Source organism: Scyliorhinus canicula, chromosome 11 (genome assembly GCF_902713615.1).
Source record: "Scyliorhinus canicula chromosome 11, sScyCan1.1, whole genome shotgun sequence".
In the NCBI taxonomy this organism is placed as follows: domain Eukaryota; kingdom Metazoa; phylum Chordata; class Chondrichthyes; order Carcharhiniformes; family Scyliorhinidae; genus Scyliorhinus; species Scyliorhinus canicula.
In genome coordinates this window covers 19,328,319-19,351,399 of record NC_052156.1, presented here as the reverse complement: position 1 = coordinate 19,351,399, position 23,081 = coordinate 19,328,319, and the positions used below count along the sequence as shown (strand labels likewise).

The window sequence follows — 23,081 nt, the reverse complement described above, 5'->3', positions numbered from 1 at the left end:
GAAGATTTTAGTTTATTGTGTTTTCAAACGTATAAACTCAGCTGGAATCTTGTACTTCAGTTCTTCCAGTTCAGCTCTGATGTGAACATTTTCCTGCAGAATATTTACCTTTGGCTTGTGCATTTCATTTGCACTTACATGATCGGCAACCACCTTGTGGTTTACGTGACTATTATCTCCCTCTCACTAGGGTCTTTTGTCTCCTTCTCTCTGAAGTTTTTTATTGCCTTTTCTCTGTTCGTACATTCAGGGTTACCAGCCCAAGCTTTAGACTTGCTCCAGCTGAAATGAGTGGCTGTTGCATCCCATCTATGATCTGGGTATCTAGATCTTCTTTTTGCTGTTGCATTGGGCTGTCAGACTAATTTGTCTTCTTGTTTTGAGTCTTGTGCCGTTATAGAGTCTCAATCTCACTTTCGAGGGCTTCATTGTTGGACTGCCATGTTGAACCACTTCACACACATCTGTGATAGTCATTACATTGCATGATGCACCCTGTGTCTATCTGACATTTCTTCTTCATTTGATACTTGTCCATTGTAGTCATTATTGTAAAAGCCACAGATCATTTGTCAACTATAGTCTTGACTGGACTAACCTGTTATCTTGTGTATAGTTCTTATCAGACTCATCTGCTGAAATCTCACCCATGGCCAACTTGTTTTGCTTTTTATGGTCAAGCATTTGTGTGCAAAATGGTTCTGCTTCGTCCAGTCAAAATACTGCTCTCACCATGCTGGTCAATTCTTCTCTTCCTGGGTGTGCTGTCCTCTCCAGTTTTTGCGTCCTACCCATTGTCTGCAATTGCTTAGCTATTTTGGCCGGTACTGTTTCTCAGTTTAATGTATCTCCTGGTCTGCGCTTCCATACATATTCTATAACTGACATTTAACAACCTCTACATTTTGATACATGTCTGTTACTTTCTTTCATGTCAGTTTCTCATTTTTCAGTAGACTTGCTCTCACCGAAGGGTATCTCAAACCTGGGACCAATCTATCATTAATCAGATCTTCTTTTGGCTGTTCAAAAGAAGATCTGACCACACAGGGTTTAAAATGTGTGTTCAAGGCTTCCAAAACAAACCGGACCTTGTGAAGAGCACATTGGTGAGGGAGACAGGGAATGGGTGACCAAAAGGCAGAGAAAGAGCAGGAAGGCAGTGCAGGTGTCCCCTGCGGTCATCTCCCTCCAAAACAGGTATACCGTTTTGGATACTGTTGGGGGAGATGACTCACCAGGGGAAGGCAGTAGTAGCCAGGCTCATGGCACCGTGGCTAGCTCTGCTGCACAGAAGGGCGGGAAAAAGACTGGCAGGGCTATAGTCATAGGGCATTCAATTGTAAGGGGAGTAGACCAGCGTTTCTTAGGTCGAAAACGAGACTCTCGAATGGTATGTTGCCTCCCGGGTGCTCGGGTCAGGGATGTCTCCGATCGGCTGCAGGACATACTGAAGGGGGAGGTTGAACAGCCAGTTGTCGTGGTGCATATAGGCACCAACGATATAGGTAAAAAAAGGGATGAGGTCCTACAATCAGAATTTAGGGAGTTAGGAGATAAGTTAAAAAGTAGGACCTCAAAGGTAGTAATCTCAGGATTGCTACCAGTGCCACGGGACAGTCAGAGTAGAAATTCAAGAATAGTCAGAATGAATACATGGCTTGAGAGATGGTGCAGGAGGGAGGGGGTTCAGATTTTTGGGACATTGGAACCGGTTCTGGGGGCAGTGGGACCATTACAAACCAGATGGTCTACACCTGGGCAGGACTGGAACCAATGTCCTAGGGGGTGCTTTTGCTAACACTGTTGGGGAGGTTTTAAACTAATGTGGCAGGGGGATGGGAACCAGATTAGGAAGTTAGAGGTCAGTAAAGAAGCAGCAACTAAAGCCAGTAAGGTACGAGACAATAAACTCAATGTGACTAAGGGGAAGAGTAGACAGGGAAGAGATGATGAACGCAAAGGTGGTCTGAGGTGCATTTGTTTTAATGCGAGAAGTGTAGCAGGTAAGGCAGATGAACTTAGGGCTTGGATCAGTACCTGGGAATATGATGTTATTGGTATTACTGAGACTTGGTTGAGGGAAGGGCAGGACTGGCAACTGAATATCCCAGGGTATAGATGCTTCAGGAGGGATAGAGAGGGAGGTAGAAGGGGTGGAGGAGTTGCATTGCTCATCAGAGATGATATCACAGCTGTGATTAAGGAGGGCACGATGGAGGATTCGAGCACTGAGACAATATGGGTTGAGCTGAGAAATAGCAAGCGTGCAGTAACATTGTTGGGACTTTACTACAGGCCTCCCAAAAGCGAGCATGAAGTAGAGGTACAAATATGCAGACAGATTATAGAAAAATGTAGGAGCAATAGGGTGGTTGTGATGGGAGATTTTAACTTCCCCAACATTGAATGGGATTTGTGTAGTGTTGGAGGCGTAGATGGAGCAGAGTTTGTAAGGAGCATCCAGGAGAGTTTTTTAGAGCAGTATGTAAATAGTCCAACTCGGGAAGGGGCCATACTGGACATGGTATTGGGGAATGATCCCGGCCAGGTGGTTGATGTTTCAGTCGGTGATTACTTTGGGACTATCAATCACAATTCCGTAAGTTTTAGAATACTCATGGACAAGGACAAGAGGGGTCCGAAAGGAAGAGTGCTAAATTGGGGAAAGGCAGAGTATAACAAAATTCGGCAGGAGCTCAGGAATGTGGATTGGGAGCAGCTGTTTAAGGGTAAATCCACATTTGAAATGTGGAAGTCTTTTAAGGAAAGGTTGATTAGAGTGCAGGACAGACATGTCCCTGTGAAAATGAGGGATAGAAATGGCAAGATTAGGGAACCATGGATGACGGGTGAAATTGTGAGACTAGCTGAAATGAAAAAGGAAGCATACATAGGATCGAGGCAACTCAAAACTGATGAAGCTTTGGAGGAATATCGGCAAAGTAGGACGAATCTCAAACGCGCAATAAAGAGGGCTAAAAGGGGTCATGAAATATCTTTGGCTAACAGGGTTAAGGAAAATCCCAAAGCATTTTACTCGCATGTAAGGAGCAAGAGGGTAACTAGAGAAAGGATTGGCCCACTTAAAGACAAAAGAGGGAATTTATGCGTGGACTCAGAGGAAATGGGTGAGATTCTTAATGAGTACTTTGCATCGGTATTCACAAAGGAGAGGGACAAGACGGATGTTGAGGCTAGGGATGGATGTTTAAATACTCTCGGTCAAGTTGTCATACGGAAGGGGGAAGTTTTGGGTATTCTAAAAGACATTAAGGTGGACAAGTCCCCAGGACCGGATGGGATCTATCCCAGGTTACTGAGGGAAGCGAGGGTCGAAATAGCTGGGGCCTTAACAGATATCTTTGCAGCATCCTTAAGCATGGGTGAGGTCCCGGAGGACTGGAGAATTGCTAATGTTGTCCCTTTGTTTAAGAAGGGTAGCAGGGATAATCCAGGGAAGTATAGACCTGTGAGCTTGACGTCAGTGGTAGGCAAACTGTTGGAAAAGATACTGAGGGATAGGATCTATTCACATCTGGAAGAAAATAGACTTATCAGTGATAGGCAGCATGGTTTTGTGCAGGGAGGGTCATGTCTTACAAACCTAATAGAATTCTTTGAGGAAGTGACAAAGTTAATTGATGAGGGAAGGGCTGTAGATGTCGTATACATGGACTTTAGTAAGGCGTTTGATAAGGTTTCCCATGGCAGGTTGATGGAAAAAGTGAAGTCGTATGGGGTTCAGGGTGGACTAGCTAGATGGATAAAGAACTGGCTGGGCAACAGAAGACAGAGAGTAGCGGTGGAAGGGAGTGTCTCAAAATGGAGAAGGGTGACTAGTGGTGTTCCACAGGGATCCGTGCTCGGACCACTGTTGTTTGTGATCTACATAAATGACCTGGAGGAAGGTATAGGTGGTTTGATTAGCAAGTTTGCAGATGATACTAAGATTGGTGGAGTTGCAGATAGCGAGGAGGACTGTCAGAGAATACAACAAAATATAGATAAATTGGAGAGTTGGGCAGAGAAATGGCAGATGGAGTTCAATCCAGACAAATGCGAGTTGATGCATTTTGGAAGATCAAATTCAAGAGCGGACTATATGGTCAATGGAAGGGTCTTGGGGAAAATTGATGTGCAGAGAGATCTGGGAGTTCAGGTCCATTGTACCCTGAAGGTGGCAACGCAGGTTGATAGAGTGGTCAAGAAGGCATACAGCGTGCTTGCCTTCATCGGACGGGGTATTGAGTACAAGAGTTGGCAGGTCATGTTACAGTTGTATAGGACTTTGGTTCGGCCACATTTGGAATACTGCGTGCAGTTCTGGTCGCCACATTATCAGAAGGATGTGGATGCCTTGGAGAGGGTGCAGAGGATGTTCACCAGGATGTTGCCTGGTATGGAGGGTGCTAGCTATGTAGAAAGGTTGAGTAGATTAGGATTGTTTTCGTTGGAAAGACGGAGGTTGAGGGGGGGACCTGATTGAGGTCTACAAATTATGAGAGGTATGGACAGGGTGGATAGCAACAAGCTTTTCTCAAGAGTGGGGGTGTCAGTTACAAGGGGTCATGATTTCAAGGTGAGAGGGGGAAAGTTTAAGGGAGATGTGCGTGGAAAGTTTTTTACGCAGAGGGTGGTGGGTGCCTGGAACGCTTTACCAGCGGAGGTGGTAGAGGCGGGCACGATAGCATCATTTAAGAAGCATCTAGACAGGTATATGAATGGGTGGGAACAGAGGGAAGTAGACCTTGGAAAATAGGAGACAGGTTTAGATAAAGGATCTGGATCGGCGCAGGCTGGGAGGGCCGAAGGGCCTGTTCCTGTGCTGTAATTTTCTTTGTTCTTTGTTCTTTGTACTTAAGCCCATGCTTCCATCCTATCCCTACCTATCCTTTTGAGGCAATTTCGCATGGCCAATCCAACTAACCTGCACATCTTTGGACTGTGAGAGGTAACCGGAGCACCCGGAGGAAACCCATGCAGGCAGGAAGAGAAAGTACAAACTCCACAATGGCAGTCACCTGAGGCTGGAATTGAACCCGGGACGCTGTGAGGTAGCAGTGCTAAGCACTGTGCCGCCTTTTTCAACCTTGCAGCCTTTGTCTGTGTTTACTTTTTCTCAGCAGCCAGTAATTTCACTTGTAGCCTGTGTGTGCTTTTCTTTTGCCTTTTGCAGCCATTGTCTTTTTTTTGTTTGTCCTTTCCAGCAGCTTTCCTTTTTGCAGATGTTGAACTTTTCTGTGTTCCTGGAATCTCAGCATCTTTACCCCTTTGGCAGGGTTCCAACATATATTTTTGTCCACTCACTGACACCATGGGGGGAGACGGTCCGACCATTCCCGCTGGCGGGATGGCGACACCCCGCTGCAGGATCCCCGGTGACGGAGCGTGCGAATTACGGGTAACCCCATTGACAGCGGTGGGACCAGAAGATCGCCAGCCAATGGCAGGCTGCCGCCGCAAAACATGGTGTGGGGAGAGTGGAAAATCTTGCCCCATATTGCAAGTATAAGGACAGCTGTAATTTGTACTTGGATTTCTGTGAGAGGCTTTTATTGAACTGATATTAAGATTGCTGCCCCCCAGAGCCAGCTGCATGGCATGGTCAGGTGACTACAGAAATCCTGAGGTGCCAATCCACCTTTTATTTTACATTTAGAGTACCCAATTCATTTTTTCCAATTAAGGGGCAAATTAGCCTGGCCAATCCACCTAGCCAACACATCTTTTGGGTTGTGGGGGCGAAACCTCAGGTGCCAATTTTTAAACACAAACAGAGATGTTGGTGTTCCCATCAAACTGCTGTCCTGCTTCTCAATGGTAGAAGTTGCAGCAGGTAGCGATGCTCTTCGAGGTTGCAAGACTCGGGGCTGGTAAAGGCTACAGAACACAGTGACAGTGTTTGAGGTTACAGGAAGGCAGGTGCTGAAAAATGGAGATTGATGAACTGTTGAAGATTACAGTACATAACTGCAGCTAAAATGCATGGTGTCATAGCCAGTGCTTTATCACTGTGCACCAATCATTTTGTAAGATTTTTATTTTAAAAGGCCCAGCTTGGTCTAATTTTAAGTGCAAACAAGAATAGTCCCATCGTCCTCTTCCCCCTGAAGATTATCCCACTTGGCAGGAAGAAGGATGGGTGGAGCCTTGACCACAGCTCTCCAGTAATGCCATTCTGTAACTGTCCTCTTGGAGATAAGTTAAAGCGACCTGCGAGGGAGTGTAAAATGGAATTTCCTCCAATTCCTCCTTCTCCATGGGGAAGTTTGTCCCATTTGCTTGTTGCGAGAATGATTGAGATTGGGAGCTCTTCAGATGGGAAATCCTGATGTAAATCCAAGTCTTGTCATTTGGTGGCGCTGTTCTTTCAGATCACTCTTGTGCTCAATCCAATTGGCCTGTTTGCGTTACCATAAAGCTGATTGGATGAATATATCTATGCTTCAATTTACCAGTTTTGCATTGTCGTAAGTTGTGCCTCCCTTTTTTGGGGCAAGATATGTGGAGTTCATCCTTTTCATACAAGCTTAAAACTATCAGTCCACAGGAGATGTTACAATAGTCTCAGCACTTGGTCATTCATTGGGTGAAACATTGTGAGATATTATACAGCAATACATAAATCCACATATTGTTTGAGCTGAATCTGGCCTGTGTCTAGCTAAGCAGATCGATGAGTTGTTACTGAGTTCACCCATTATCTCTCACACTGGGAATAACGAGAGCATTAATACGCTCTCAGCATAAGGCACAATGCTATTGGCCCAGTTATCCTCCATTTCTAATAGCAACATTGAGTTGTGAAGCTCGTTGCCCCAGGAACAGTCACTCCAGTTTTTAATTGTTGGAGTGGAAGGCACTATTGTCCATCCACCAGGCACTCAGAGCTTTTATTCAGAACAACAGTCTGGCAGAGGGGACCCTGTTCAGTCAAATAAAAGAAAGCACAGGATGGAGCAGTCAACTGGGAGGAGGAGGGTAGATGCAACTCACCTCCAGCATACGGGAGAAAAAGAAAATGCACTGCTTAAAATAAAAATCATGTTGTGTTGTCAATAAAATTATTTATGAGGGAGTGAAACAGAGAGCATCAGATGGAATGGTGTAGACTAAACATGTGAGTCATTTATGTGCAGTACTTTCATAAATAGTGCTCGCGAAACCGTTCTGCTTCGCTGCACACAGTTGCTCTTATGTGAAGGAAAGTTGAAGATGCTGTCTAAAAATAATTGCATACTCCCTTTAACTGGTGTGTTTCTTCCTACATTAGACATTCTGTCTTATCGCTTATCTTTGTTCGCATGATGTGTTGAACAGTGCTGTTGCTTGTCCTGATCTGTACGATGTGCCACACGCTCCTCTTACTCCTTCCTGCCAAAGTTACTCATTTTCCCCTCTGCCCATGTCTTCCGGTGGCTGACACCATGTGACAGCTTCGGAATATGACTTGATTCTATGCACGCCTCAATGTTGCTGCGCCTCCAACAGTTGCATGGGGGCCAATGTGGAGGTGCCTTGGTTATTTTATCTGCACTTCCTGGTGAGGAATTATTTGCCCCCTGCACCCATGGCACCCCCCCCCCCTCCCCCCCCCCCCCCCCCCCCCCCCCCCCCCTCCCACCCCTGCTTTGGTCTTGCCTGTTTACATTGCAACAGAGAAACAGAGATCAGATTTGCCATGTGCGTGTTCAGGGGTTGATCCCGTATAGACAACTCCGTGGCATAGCACGCTGGTATTCTCACTGTACCGCTCTTTAACTGCAGTTACTTTGACAAGCCATTAAACTGCTTTCACGTTAAAAATATTAAACAGCTTATGCTTTAGAAAATCCATCACAATGGTCCACAAGATGAGACTGCCCAGTACATTCCATGCTAAGTGACTGTAAACGCTTGTATAGATGTGTGAAGGGGAAAAGATTGGTGAAGACAAATGTATTGCAGTCAGAAACTGGGGAATTTATAATGGGGAACAAAGATATGGCTGGCCAACTAAATACATGCTTTATTTCTGTCTTCACAATTGAGGACACAAATAACATACCCAAAATGTTGGGGAACACAGGGTTTAGTGAGAGGGAGGAACTGAAGGAAATCAGTATTGGTGGAGAAATGGTGCTGGGGAAATTGATGGAAGTGAAGGCTGATAAATCCCCACAGCCTAATAATCTACATCCCTGAGTACTTAAGGAAGTAGCCCGAGACATAGTGGATGCATTGGTGGTCATCTTCCAAAATTCTATGGATGCCGGAACTGTCCCTACACATTGGAGAGTAGCTAATGTAACCCCACTATTTAAAAAGGGGGGTGGAGAGAAAACAGGCAATTATGGACCAGTCAGCCTGAAGCTGGTAGTGGGGAAAATGCTTGAGAGTATTATATAAGATATAATGGCAAAGCACTTTGAAAATCATAGAATCATAGAATTTACAGTGCAGAGGAGGCCATTTGGCCCATCGAGTCTGCCCGGCTCTTGGAAAGAACACCCTACTTAAGCCCACACCGCCACCCTACCCCGAACCAGTAACCCCAGCTAACGACACTAACGGCAATTTATCATGGCTAATCCACCTAACCTGCACATTTTTGGACTGTGGGAGGAACCCGGACAACCCGGAGGAAACCCACGGCGACACGGAGAAAATGTGCAGACTCCACACAGACAGTGACCCAAGCCAGGAATCGAACCTGGGACCCTGGAGCTGTGAAGCAACTGTGCTAACCACTGTGCTACAGTGGTAGCAGTAGACAGAATCAGCATGGATTTATGAAAGTGAAATCATGCTTGACAAATCTGCTGGAATTCTTTGAGGATGTAACTAGTGGAGTCGATGAGGGGGAACCAGTGGATGTGATATATTAGGACTTTCAGAAGGATCTCGACAAAGTCCCACATAAAATTAAATAATGTTTATTGTCACAAGTGTGCTTACATTAACAATGTAATTAGCAATGAAGTTACTGTGAAAAGCCCTTTGCCGCCACATTCTGGCACCTGTTCGGGTACACCGAGGGAGAATTCAGAATATCCAATACACTTGACAGCATGTCTTTCGGGACTTGTGGGAAGAAACCGGAGCACCCGGAGGAAACCCACGCAGATACAGGGCGAACGTGCAGACTCCACACAGACAGTGATCCAAACTAGGAATCGAACCTGGGACCCTGAAGTGGTGAAGCAACAGTGCTACCCACTGTGTTACCGTGCTGCCCACAAGACATTAGCGTATAAAATTAAAGCACGTGGGATTTGCAGACAGAAAACAATGAGTAGGAATAAATGTTTTATTTTCCCGAAAGGTAGGCAGTGGTTAATGAAGTCAGCAGGGATCACTGCTGGGATCGTCAGCCATAATCAAAACGAATAACAGAGCTGGCTCAAAGGGCTGAATGGCCTATTCCTTCTCCTATTTTCTATATTTTCGTGAAATGGGTGATTCACTGTGCTGTATTACAAAGAGGAAGAAAAATATGTTTAATATCAGCATGTAATAAAACAAATTTTCTTTTCCTGTATCTGTACTCTGAAGCTTTGTACTGAGGCTGAAATGCCTGGGGAATTAATCATGTCTCTGCCCTTTCATCCAGTGTCGCCAGTGAGACCTTCAGTCATGTGTAGCTGCCTTTAGTCTGCTTCATCAAGCGCTCAGAATTCTAGCATTAGTGGGCAGATGTGGATAAACCTACCTCTGCATTTCTCAAAGAAGTTTTAAAAGCTCAGGGGACCCGAGAAGGTAAATCCAAAAGGGGTTTCATTCAACAACAAAAGTAAAGGCCGCAACACGGTTTAGAGCTCCAAGGTCCCAAATGGAACCACCATTTTTAGCCAGTCCCAGTTCGGGCCGGCTTTTATAGGGCAATTTCCACGAGCCCCAACAGATGGGCCTCCAGCAACTAACGGGGAGCTCGTATTCCAGGGGTCTAATGGGGAGATCAACTGGGGTGTCCCCATGGATCTTGCGAAGGTTAGAACATCCCTCCCACACAAAGTCTGTAGGTTATTGAGAGGGTCTCCTTTGCTGTTTTGCCTGTGGCTGTGCTGCTTGAAACTGTGTGGTCGGGTCGGGGGCATGTATTCTGCCGGGGAATCGCCTTTATTGTGTCAAATGTTGAGGGGGCCCTGCTGGAGGTCCATATCTGACCATAATGTCCTCTGAGTACTGAGGATTCCCTGTCCATATCAGACACTGAGACATGGACATTCTGCTGGCCTGGGCGCAGGTCTCTGGTAGGGAGTGCCCATTGGTTCGAGGATGGCAGACAGTGGGGGTTGAGGGACTGATTCATCGGTGGTATCAATTTATCCTCCTTGAATAGGTTGAGTAGGAGCTTATGGTCTGTGATTACAGTAAAATGACGCCCAAAGACGTACGGATGGAATTTTGTATCTGCAAAATTCTTGGCCAGACTTTGCTTTCTCAATCTGCGTATGACGGCGCTCTGAGTTGGCCAGGGTCCTGGATGCATAGGCCCATCCGTCCCATCATCCCACCGATGGGACAACACCGCGCCACCGTCATATGGAGAGGTATCGCACTTGAGGATGAGCGCCTTTGACGGGTTGTAATGTGTTAACAATTTTGAAGGTAACAGGTGTCGCTTCACCGTGGTGAATGCTTCCACTTGTGGTGCTTTACAGACCCATTTCTGGTTCTTCTTTAGGAGCCCGTGTAGAGACGCTAACAAGATAGCCAGGTTCGGGATAAACCTCCCATAATAGTTGTCAAGTCCCAGGAAAGACCTCAGCTCTGTTACATTCTCATGTGTCGGAGCTCCCTTGATTACCCGGACTTTTTCCTCCACTGGGTGCTACCCATCCTTATTGACGCTGTATCCCAAACATGTGACCTCTTTCACCTGGAAGATGCATTTGCCCCTTTTCAGGTGAACCCCCACCTTGGAAAATCCTCAAAGAACCTCTTCTAGGTTGCCCAAGTGTTTCTTCTCGGTGGCTCCTGCGATACACACATACATAGATACATACATAGAAGATAGGAGCAGGAGGAGGCCTTTTGGCCCTTCGAGCCTGCTCCGCCATTCATCACGATCATGGCTGATCATCCAACTCAATAGCCTAATCCTTCTTTTTCCCCATAGCCTTTGATCCCATTCTCCCCAAGTGCTATATCCAGCCGCCTCTTGAATATTCAAGGTTTTAGCATCAACTACTTCCTGTGGTAATGAATTCCACAGGCTCACCATTCTTTGTGTGAAGAAATGTCTCCTTATCTCTGTCTGAAATGGTTTACCCTGAATCCTCAGGCTGTGACCCCTGGTTCTGGTCACACCCATCATTGGTAACATCTTCCCTGCATCTACCCTGTCTAGTCCTGTTAGAATTTTATAAATCTCCATGAGATCCCCCCTCATTCTTCTGAACTCCAGAAAGAACAATCCCAACCTAGTCAATCTCTCCTCATATGACAGTCCCACCATCCCTGGAATCAGTCTGGTAAACATACATCATCCAGGTGGACAACCACCCTGGGGAGCCTTTGGAGGATATTTTCCATCACTCGCTGGAAGATTGCACATGCAGATGACAACCCTGGAAGCCATCTTTACTCATACAGCTCCCATGGGTGTTGATAGTGACGTATTTTCTAGACACTACGTCTTACTCCAGCTGGAGGTATACATGGCTCATGTCCGGTTTCATGAAGGGTCCCTGCACCATTGCTAGTGGTAGCCGGATCGACTGCTGTCCGTGGGTAATCGGGGCCACCATGGTCGCAATGATCGTCAATGGTTCTCCGGTATATGTTGCCAGCCGGGCCTTGGCATCCTTCAACTGATTCCCCAGGGGTTCGACCTGCCGTGTTAAACTGGTATCTCTGCATGATTGCCGACAGCTTGGGGTCATAATGATTCGCGACAAGTTCTTCAAGTTTGTTAAAGGTTTTTGAGTCCAGAGCCGTCGGGAAAACTTCATAGAAACTATATTTGCACGGAGTAAAAGGTAGGCAAGGCTCTTAATTAGGCTGAAAGTCAGGTGGTCAGGAGTATGACCTTTTGCCGGTCGATTCCAGCAATACCATTTGCCTGGAAGAATTACCGCACCCTTTCAGTGTATTGGGCCCAGTTTTCCACGCCTGCATCAAAGCCATCTGAAAATCAGCGTTGTTAAAGTCTCACCGACCTCGTTCTTGTGTTGGGGAATTCCGGTGTGATCAGGAAGTCTAGGATCACAGTTTTCCTCGTTGCCAGTATGAAAGCTCAGGAGGCCCGAGAGGTTAAATCCAAAAGAGGTTTAATTCGACAACAAAAGTAAAGGCCGCAATGCGCCTTACAGACCCAAGGTCCCAAATGGGACTCCCTATTTCAGCCGGTCTGGTCCCAGTGGACTCCGCCCACTAGCAAGGAAACCTGTATTCCACGAGTCCCATGGGGAGATCAGTTAGGATGACCCGTGGGTCTCGCGAGGATTATTACACAAGTAAAAAAGTTCTCTGAACAAGGAGTAAAAGGTTCTCTGCCCTAACAACTTCTAACAATCATGATAGAGGGATAGGTCTGGCTACATGGGGGTGTCACTGGCACTTACTTCATTCAGTCTCCTTGTGAGCTTTAGAACATAGAACATAGAACAGTACAGCACAGAACAGGCCCTTCGGCCCTCGATGTTGTGCCGAGCAATGATCACCCTACTCAAACCCACGTATCCACCCTATACCCGTAACCCAACAACCCCCCCCCCCCCCCCCAACCTTACTTTTTAGGACACTACGGGCAATTTAGCATGGCCAATCCACCTAACCCGCACATATTTGGACTGTGGGAGGAAACCGGAGCACCCGGAGGAAACCCACGCACACACGGGGTGGACGTGCAGACTCCGCACAGACAGTGACCCAGCCAGGAATCGAACATGGGACCCTGGAGCTGTGAAGCATTTATGCTAACCACCATGCTACCGTGCTGCCCCTTTCTGACTGAAATTTCAGTCTTGATTTTAACTTGGAGCAGGTTTAGTTCATGGGGATCCTGAAACATGAAGCACCAGAAGTTTGAATGCTTGAGGTACCCATTCAGATATCTGGTTCAACCCCAGTGCGCAAATTAGGGTGGGAAAAGGTCTTTTGGGCGACCCTAAATAATCGTTTTGTGGGTTGTGGGGGTAAGTAGGAGGAATTCTGAAAGAAATGCCGGTCTCGGGAGAGCTGAGTCAAGGAGGCTATCCTCCTAATCCTCGAGGAATTCTCTGATGGAATAAATGTTGTCGCTTACCTTGATCTCTTCTGGGGACACTCCTGCATCCTGCCAGACTTCTCTGGTGAGTTTGACCTCGTGTGGGACCCCTCTCTCAGTGATCATGTCACAGCTATTTTTTTTATTGAAGCTAGGCCCTTGTCTGTTTGTGGCAGAGGCCTTGGCAAACTTTAGAATCAGCAACGGTAAAATGCTATCGGGTGGGAAAGGTAGCGCCGCATTCCGGCAAGTGGCCATGGCCGATTTTAACCAAAACGCTCCAGTGGGTGGACAGGCTGTAGAGAAGTAATCGACGACTACAGTTTTTAATGCCAATGGGTGTGAAATTATGGGTGATTGTGTGATTAGTTGTATGTACTTGATTCAAAACCATAAGAAATGGGATATAAGAATGGGAATATGGAGCAGGGGAATGGGATTAGAGTAAACAGCTATCGTTCAAGAGCTAGACCAAATGTCTTGAAATGTTGATAAATGTGAGGTTATCCATTTTGGTAGGAATAACAGCAAACGGGATTATTATTTAAATGATAAAATATTAAAACATGCTGCTGTGCAGAGGGACCTGGGTGTCCTAGTGTATGAGTCGCAAAAATTTGGTTCACAGGTGCAACAGGTGATGAAGAAGGCGAATGGAGCTTTGTGCTTCATTGCTCGAGGGATGGAGTTTAAGACTAGGGAAGTTATGCTGCAACTGTTAAGGTGTTAGTGAGGCCACACCTGGACTATGGTGTTCAATTTTGGTCTCCTTACCTGAGAAAGGACGTACTGGCACTGGAGGGTGTGCAGAGGAGATTCACTAGTTAATCCCAGAGCTGAGCGGGTTGGATTATGAGGAGGGGTTGAGTAGACTGGGACTGTACTCGCTGGAATTTAGAAGGATGCGGGGGGGATCTTATCAAAATTATGAAGGGAATAGATAGGATAGATGTGGGGAGGTTGTTTCCACTGGCGGGTGAAAACAGAACTAGGGGGCAGAGTCTCAAGATAAGGGGAAGTAGATTTAGGACTGAGTTTAGGAGGAACCTCTTCACCCAAAGGGTTGTGAATCTATGGAATTCCTTGCCCAGTGAAGCAGATGAGGCTCCTTCATTAAATGTTTTCAAGATAAAGGTAGATAGTTTTTTGAAGAATAAAGTAATAAAGGGTTATGGTGTTTGGGCCGGAAAGTGAAGCTGAGTCCACAAAAAATCAGCCATGATCACATTGACTGGCGGAGCAGGCTCGAGGGGCCAGATGGCCGACTCCTGCTCCTAGTTCTTATGTTCTTAAATTATAATGGGCGAAATGGTCTCTTCTGTACTTCAAATAATTCAAATCTTTGAATGTCAGTCAGAAAATCAATGTATTGCATAAAACCTCTCACTGCTGCTCAGGTCTGGGAACATTCCCTGAGCTTTGGAATGGCAGGTGCATTCGCATTTTCAACTCTGCGATTGCTAGATTTTTATTCCTTAAAGGTGTCAAGCGACAAGGAGCACGTGAGTGGGGCTGAGGTAGTCACTTGGAAGAGAAAGGCTGAATGGCCTCCTCCTGTTCCCATACACCTCGCATCCACCACTCACAATTCATTTGGTTACTAGTTTGCCACCATGTTGTAGCGTGCTGCCAGAGAAGATGATCTGCTGTCTGGAACTCCATTTCCTTGCACCAGCAGTCCTTTTCCCCCCCGAAAGTATACTTTATTTTTAAAATTCGTAAAAGTACATTACATGAAGTTTCGAATTTGACATCACAGGAAAAACAGTAAAGATTGGTTTCTTTCTGTACGGACTGAGGCACCTCAATACACTTGCCATTGCAGGTTTTATTTCCAATGTACATTTGCATTTTGTGTCAAAGATTCTCTGGGGCATACAGCCTGAGGGGTGTTACATGATTTCTTGCCTCTGGGTATACTTCGGTGGGAGGGCCTTCAATAGTGTCCTTTCCCCATTGAGTCTTTGCTGTGACTTCCCAAAGCCTTGGTACGAGCCTCAGCATGTGCTGGACCATATTGCAGTCTATAACATTCAGCTGTTTGTGGTAGTCACCACTGTTGTATATATATAGCGCAATTGAGTTGTATTACGGTAAGGCTCCTGTACTACAGGTACGGTGGTAGATCCCTGCCTGCTGGCTCTGCCCAGTAGGCAGAGTATAAATGTGTGGGCTCTCTGAGCTGCAGCCATTTGGATTGGATTGGATTTGTTTACTGTCACGTGTACCAAGGTACAGTGAAAAGTATTTTTCTGCGAGCAGCTCAACAGATCATTAAGTACATGGGAAGAAAAGGGAATAAAAGAAAATACATAATGGGGCAACACAAGATATATAATGTAACTACATAAGCACCGGCATCGGATGAAGCATAAAGGTGTAGTGTTAATGAGGTCAGTCAATAAGAGGGTAATTTAGGAGTCTGGTGACAATGGGGAAGAAACTGTTTTTGAGTCTGTTTGTACGTGTTCTCAGACTTCTGTATCTCCTGCCTGATGGAAGAAGTTGGAAGAGTGAGTAAGCCGGGTGGGGGGGGGGGGGGGGGGGGGGGGGGGGTCATTGATTATGCTGCCCGCTTTCCCAGGCAGCGGGAGGTGTAGATGGAGTCAATGGATGGGAGGCAGCTTTGTGTGATGGATTGGGCGGTGTTTACGACTCTCTGAAGTTTCTTGCGGTCCTGAGCCGAGCAGTTGCCATACCAGGCTGTGATGCAGTCCGATAGGATGCTTTCTATGGTGCATCTGTAAAAGTTGGTAAGGGTTAATGTGGACATGCCAAATTTCCTTAGTTTCCTGAGGAAGTATAGGCGCCGTTGTGCTTTCTTGGTGGTAGCGTCGACGTGGGTGGACCAGGACAGATTTTTGGAGATGTGCACCCCTCGGAATTTGAAACTACTAACCATCTCCACCTTGGCCCCATTGATGCTGACAGGGGTGTGTACAGTACTTTGCTTCCTGAAGTACTTTAGTTTTGCTGGCATTGAGGGAGAGATTGTTTTCGGCAGCAGCTGCGGGAGGCTACACTTCTCTGCATAATAAAGCCTTGATTACACTTTACTCTCGTCTCATCATAATTGATAGTGCATCACTGTTAACGGCTCTTTGCACCAGAAGACTAAGACTGTCACTGACTCATTGTCCTCCAACAGTAGCTGATGTTTATCTCGCTGTGTATGTCCCTGTCCCTGTCACCTGAGGAAGGAGCGGTGCTCCAAAAGCTAGTGTTTGAAACAAACATGTTGGACTTTAACCTGGTGTTGTAAGACTTCTTACTATGTCCCTGTGAACAGCCCAGAGAGCACAGAGCTCTGTGTTATTCATAGAAAATAGAAACAGGAGGAGGCCATTCGACCCTTCGAGCCTGCTCCACCATTCATTATGATCATGGTTGATCATCGAGTTCCCTGATTCCAACTTACCCCATCTTCCTTGATCCCTTTAGCCCCAAGAGCTATGTCTAATTCCTTCTTGAAATTACACAATGTTTTGGCATCAACTACTTTCTGTGGTAGTGGATCCCACAGATTCACCACTCTCTTGGTGAATAAATTTCTCCTCACCTCAGTTCTGAAAGGTTTACCCCTGATCCTTAAACGGTGACCCCTAATTTTGGACTCCTCCACCATCGGAAACATTCTTTCTGAATCTACCCTGTCTAATCATGTTAGAATTTTATACGTTTATAGGAGATCTCTCCTCAGTCTTCTAAATGCCAATGAATATAATCTTAACCAATTTAGTCTCTCCTCATATGACAGTCCCAGGAATTAGCCTGGTAATCCTTCGCTGCACTACCTCCAGAGCAAGAACATCTTTCCTCAGATAAGGACCACCAAAACTGCACACAATACTCCAGGTGTGGCCTCACCAACGCCCTATACAATTGCAGTAAAACATCCCTCTTCCTGTGCTCAAATCCTCTCGCTATGAAAACCAACATACCATTTGCCTTCTTTACTGCCTGCTGTACCTGCGTGCTTACTTTCAGCGACTGAAGCACAAGGACACCAAGGTGTCGCTGAGTATTTACCTCTGGATCTCTGGATAGCAGCTATGGAATGCTTGGGATGAACCTCGACAAAAACAAACACTGCACCTGTTTGCAAAGGTGCATTTCAGAAGGAGGTAGGCGATGGTGTGGTCGTCTCCCCCCCCCCCCCCCCCCCCCCCCCCCCCCCCCCCCCCCCCCGGCCCCCCAACCACCACCACCCGCACACACTTTATCCAGTGGCTTTGACATGATGTCTCTGCGGGTAAGGTCCATCTTCGATTTCCAGATGAAGCGGATGATGGCTTAGGTGATCGCCATGGTGCCAGAGCCGGGTATGGGCCAGATCTGTACCACATAGAGCAACGCTGTGAGTGCCTTGCACCTGTTGACCAGATTCTGACCCAGAATGGAGAAGAACCTCACTGCCACATGGCCAATTTCTGTTTCACCAGAACTGGACAAGGAATCTTAGGACAAAACTCAGCTGGTATTTTGCCAATACTATTAATGGGAAACACTGTAGACAGTGTCACCTTATCTGATCCAGCACCTCACAGCCAGCTCAGGAGTGGCAGTGAGAGATGGTCTGGGCAGCGGCTGCCTGTCGCCCCTGTCAGACAGGAATGGTTCGTGCTGAGAGACAGATTAAAAAGAAAATATAGACTAAACAAATTTATATCAATCCTACTCGAGCTGAATATCCTGACAGTGGTGGAGTTTTGTCAGCCAGGCCTCACGACTAGTTTGGGAAGTTCTGTGATCCTGCAGGCTGCCTGCATTCCATGCCGCAGGATTAGATTCTCTTGTTATTTTGTCAAACCTGTGAAAGCTCCAAGAATTACTTAATAAAATCAATGTTTTTGACGTGACCCAGGCCTCTGCCACTCACCTTCCAAATGAGGCGGAAGTTTAAGACAAATAAGAAGTGATGGTTGAATTATTAAAGAGAGTATGTCACAGTGTATTGGGAGCATCTTTACCACAGCGACTACAGTGGTTTGCAAAGAAAACCCATCACCACTTTCACAAGGGCAACTGGGAATCAATGTTCCGTTAATTTGCACGCACGCTCGAATGCGTGCCAGCCTTAAGTGTGACATGCAGGATGTGCACAGCAAACAGAAATTGAGCTAACGTTGCTCGGAAAGGGCAATAAATGCCAGAAGTGCCACATCCCAGGAACGAATGGAGGAATGGCAGAGATTTGTTTTCAAAACAGTTTCGCATTCAGTTACTTTCCGGTGCCCGGGAATCATAGCTCACAGTCAGTGCCGGAGCGAACTTGCAGCGATTGGGACAGTGCACCCTGGTGGTTGGGAGGGGACATGTCAACTCATGACTACTGTTCGGTGAGAGTTGAGCTGGCTGTGGTTAGGAGACCCTCCATGCCTCTTTATGACTTTACTGTGCCCCTGGAAGGTGGCTGGTGTCTGCGTTTCCAAAGCAACAGCACAAGCTAGAAACTGTGGATCCGAAGGTGAGAGAGTGCCGGTGGCACAGTGGTAATGCCACTTGACCAGAGAGCCAGGATATCGCTCTGAGAACATGGGTTCAAATCCCATCACGGCAGGTGGTGCAAGTTGAATTTAGTTAATGAATCTGGAACTGAAAGCTATTCTCAGTAATGGGGACCATGAAATTGTTATATTACTTTACATAATATATATGTTACTGTTTGAACCAGCCGAGTTGATGAAATAAACAGTAGTCTCCTTTTAAAGATGAAGTAATTTAATGAGTAATATAAATAATATTCTGTGAGTTCTTTGTACTTAATACTCAACTAGTAAAAGAAATAAAATACAATAAAGTTAACCAACTAACTATACAATTTAATAATGAAATAACTTATAAGTTCTCTCTCTCTAGCTATTCTATGTCTTGTCTGTTCACGCTCCTGAAATAGACTCTCCCAGAAAGAGCAGGAAAGTCTTTCTTATACCATCTGATAGTGAGACAGCTAGTGTTGAAATGACTGTACTACATTTGCATGCATTGATCATGTATAGTCATCCACAGAGATCACTGCAGAAACTAACATCAATTGTCATAAAAACCTATCTGGTTCACTAATATTCTTTAGCGAAGGAAATCTTCCAACCCTGACTAGTCTGGCCTACATGTGACCCCCAGCAATGTGGCTGACTCTTAACTGCCCTCTGAAATGGCCTAGTAAGCCACTCAAGGGCAATTGCGGGTGGCCCACATCCCACGAAAGAGCTCAAAAATATTGTCACTGAAATTTTAATATGTCCGTGAAGCAAGCAATTAAGAAGGCAAAATGACATGTTGGTCTTTGTTGCCAGAGGATTTGAACACAAGAGTAAAGAGGTCTTGCTGTAATTGTATAGAGCCTTGATGAGACTGCACCTGGAATATTGTTTACAGTTTTTGCCTCCTTATCTAAGCCAGTATATACGTGTCATCGAGGGGTGCAACAAAGGTTCACCAGACTGATTCCCGGCCGGCCGCATTGTCCTCTGAGCTGATATTGAGAAGACTGGGCCTGCATTCTCTAAAATTTAGAAGAATGAGAGGTGATCCCATTGAAGCACACAAAATTCTTGCAGGGCTTGACAGGATAGTAGCAGGAAGAGTGTTGCCCCTGGCTGTTGAGTCCAGAACCAGGGGACGCAGTCTCAGAATTAGGGGTAGGCCATTTAGAATTGGGATGAAGAGGAATTTCTTCACTTAGAGGGTGGTGAATCTTTGGAATTCTCTACCCCAGAGGACTGTGGAGCTTCAGCGACTGAGTATATTCAAGACAGAAACTAATAGATTTCCCTATGCTAAAGATATCGAGGGAAATGGGCATAGTTTGGGAAAATGGTGTTGAGGTAGATGATCAGCCGTGATTTAATTGAATGGCGAAGCAGGCTGAGGGGCCGAATGGCCTACTCCAGCTCCGAAGTGGGACCACTGGAGAGGAGAATAAAGGAATAAAGAAGCATCAGAGAAGAACATAATTCAAAACAAGTCTGGGGATTGGCGTCAGATGGAAAGCAGTGTGTCCAAAATGGAACATTAATCAATAAACTATTACACCGCATTATTTCCAGATCTACAGAGCTCCATCTGTCGCAATCAGCGAGCTGTTGATTATTTGTCCATCTCCAAGAGCTTGAGAAGCCTTTGAATGTTTCATTTCTTGAAGTGACTTGTTAACTGAGTGATAGCTGTGTATTTCCAAAGCCCTCTGCAGACAAATTACTTCATTCTGTCTTTTTATTTCTTTTTTTTTCTGCTTCTCCCAGTACGGAAGGACCGAAGTGATTGAAAACACACTGAACCCAGATTTTGTGCGCAAGTTTGTCCTGGATTATTTCTTTGAAGAGAAGCAGAATCTGCGTTTTGATGTGTGAGTAATAACATTTCTTTCTGCCAGATGCCACACTCTGCTCGCTGTGTCCTGGTGCAAGCCTGCATTATACTGAAAGCCAAAGAGTGAAAGATAATGTGCAAACAAGGCCATCCAGATTATGGGCAAAAGCAATAAATACAAAATATAAGAGGTACTTCTACATTCATTTAAAAAAAGATGCATCTCTAACATCATTCTCATAAAATACAAAAGTTAATTTTAAAATGCAGTGTTTTCATTTTCCGAATACAAATCTAGAAAGGGACATTCTTCATCTTTGCACTACAGGTCCAATTATATAATGATGCAGGGTTTGTACCAGTTACGTACGAATGGCAAAACTTTGGTTACATTTATCATAATGCAGGTGTATTTATGATTCGGCAAAAATTGTCCATTCTTCGCAATATTGAAAAGTGAACACGGCCAAGACAATAGCAATTACACTTTAATTTCAAGTAATTACCTTTCCCATCAGCCCTGTGTTGACTAAGTGGTCTACTGGCATGTTTTCATTGCATATTATCAGTGGCGGACTGGGTCTAAAAATATTGGTTGCCAGGAGACAAAGGGGGCCCACCCACAACTACAATGCTATCATTTAATTTTCATAAAGAATAAATAAAATTTTCAAAAAATACATATGGAAAAAAGGGTACAATTAAAATTTTTGTGGAAAAAAATGTGTATTTCTTAGTAATTACAGTGTACATGTACTGTACATATTACTGGCAGTAGATACCAAATGTAAATACAGAACGTTACAATTGAATTTTTAATTTTTAAAAAAAATTTAAGTAATTGGTTTATATTTTTAAATAGTTTACTGCACAATTTACACATTAACAGATAGTTAAAAAGCACAATAGAGCATTGCATGCAGTCCACTATATTAAGAGCAATCGTTTGTGTTCGCTAGATGATTGTGCGAATCTGACAATAATTGCTTCTGCATCCAATTCATCTAACAATTCCTTTTCAATGGATAGCAACATGTATGATTCCAAATTCTCCTCAGACAGCGAATTTCTTAACCTTGTCTTTATGATCTTTAGCTTTGAAAATGTCCTCTCACATTGGACTTGAGTAACTGATAATGTGCAGATGACTTTATAAAGTTCATAAAGGTTATCATATGCCTTGTCATGAAGTCTGTTGGACGCCAGAAATTTTAGTACACACGATGGGCAAGTGCTGCAAATTTTACAATTGTTGCAACTGGAATCCATATTCTCATCATCATTAAGCAATAGCTTTAATACATCAAAGTTTGAAGCAAAAGAAAACAATTTCAATATTACTTGATCTTTGCTGATTTGTGGAAACAGCTTAATAATACCTTCCAATGCTTCATCTTCAAGGCCCTTCTCTGCAATAGTTTTAAACTTTGCTGGGTCCAAGCAGGACAAATCTTTATACAACTGTTTGTGTTGTACAAAGCGTGATTCTAGTGACTGGACAATGTGATCCATTATTAGGTTAAACACATTTACTCGAAAATCAGCTAGAGAATCTGAGGAATTTCTTTCATCATCAATAAGCTCATCTGCCATTCTTTTCTTCTTCCTCTGCCTCTTAACTGGCAATGCTGTTTCCAATGCATCAATTTCCAATGTTTGATTTTCATCCATAATCATCTGTGAAATCCTGTCATTACATTTGCTTACAAATTCCAAAGCCTTGCTGTGAACGTTATCAAATGTTCTTGTCTGTTCCTTCAACTTTGTTGTAGTTGAATCTACCAAACTCCATGCAGTAAACATATCTAAACCACTTGTCTGTAGATAACTTGATAACAGGGTTGTAGTTTCAAATATATACAAGTAAGTAAATGCTGTCAATATGGTTTCAAACTTTAGAAGACTTTGAAGTAAAACATTTGCTTCATGTTTTGTTTTTGCATCAAACTTTTCTGAATCTTGTATCATTGATAAGCATGTCAATAGATTTACGAAAGTACTGGCAGCGGCATCATCAAAACGTCCAAATATAGTTGTTGCTGCATTGGATTTTCCTGACCATCTGGTCTCACCAATTAGCTTTAATCGTTTAATTTTTTCTTTTCCTAGATGTTTTCCAACAACTTCTATCCATACAGCCATTCTCTTCATGATGCTTTCACAAAAGTTGCTATATTCTGCAGCAAATTGAAAAACGAAACTGCAGGCACACAACATTTTGTTGTTTCAGTTATCACCAAATTCAAGACATGGGCATAGCACCATATATGAACATGTTGATCAGCCATATCAGCAATTTTACTTTGTAAACCATTATACTGGCCATGGTAGCTTGCAGCGCCATCTGTGCTATCAGATAAACATTTTTGGGGGTCAATTTTAAGATGCTGTAATGTTTCAATCAATAGATCAAAAAGTCCCTGTCCTGTACCATCATTTCTTGGCACAACTGAAAGTAGTCGCTCACAGATAATACCTTTAAGCACATACCGAATAATAATACTAAACTGATCGATGGATGAATTATCTTGTGTTGAATCAACCTGAATAGAATAATATTTTGCTTGAGAAACTT

General features: G+C 44.7%; 1 protein-coding gene across 2 annotated transcripts in view; it reads left to right on the top strand.

Annotated features, from left to right (window-relative positions):
• LOC119973878 (copine-9-like) overlaps positions 1 to 23,081 on the top strand; it is a 540,456-nt gene that overhangs the window by 186,126 nt on the left and 331,249 nt on the right. For both annotated transcript variants that reach the window (XM_038812403.1, XM_038812402.1), the window contains exon 4: positions 20,440 to 20,543. In XM_038812403.1, the coding sequence (XP_038668331.1) occupies positions 20,440 to 20,543 (104 nt within the window). The remainder of the gene's footprint in view (positions 1 to 20,439; positions 20,544 to 23,081) is intronic.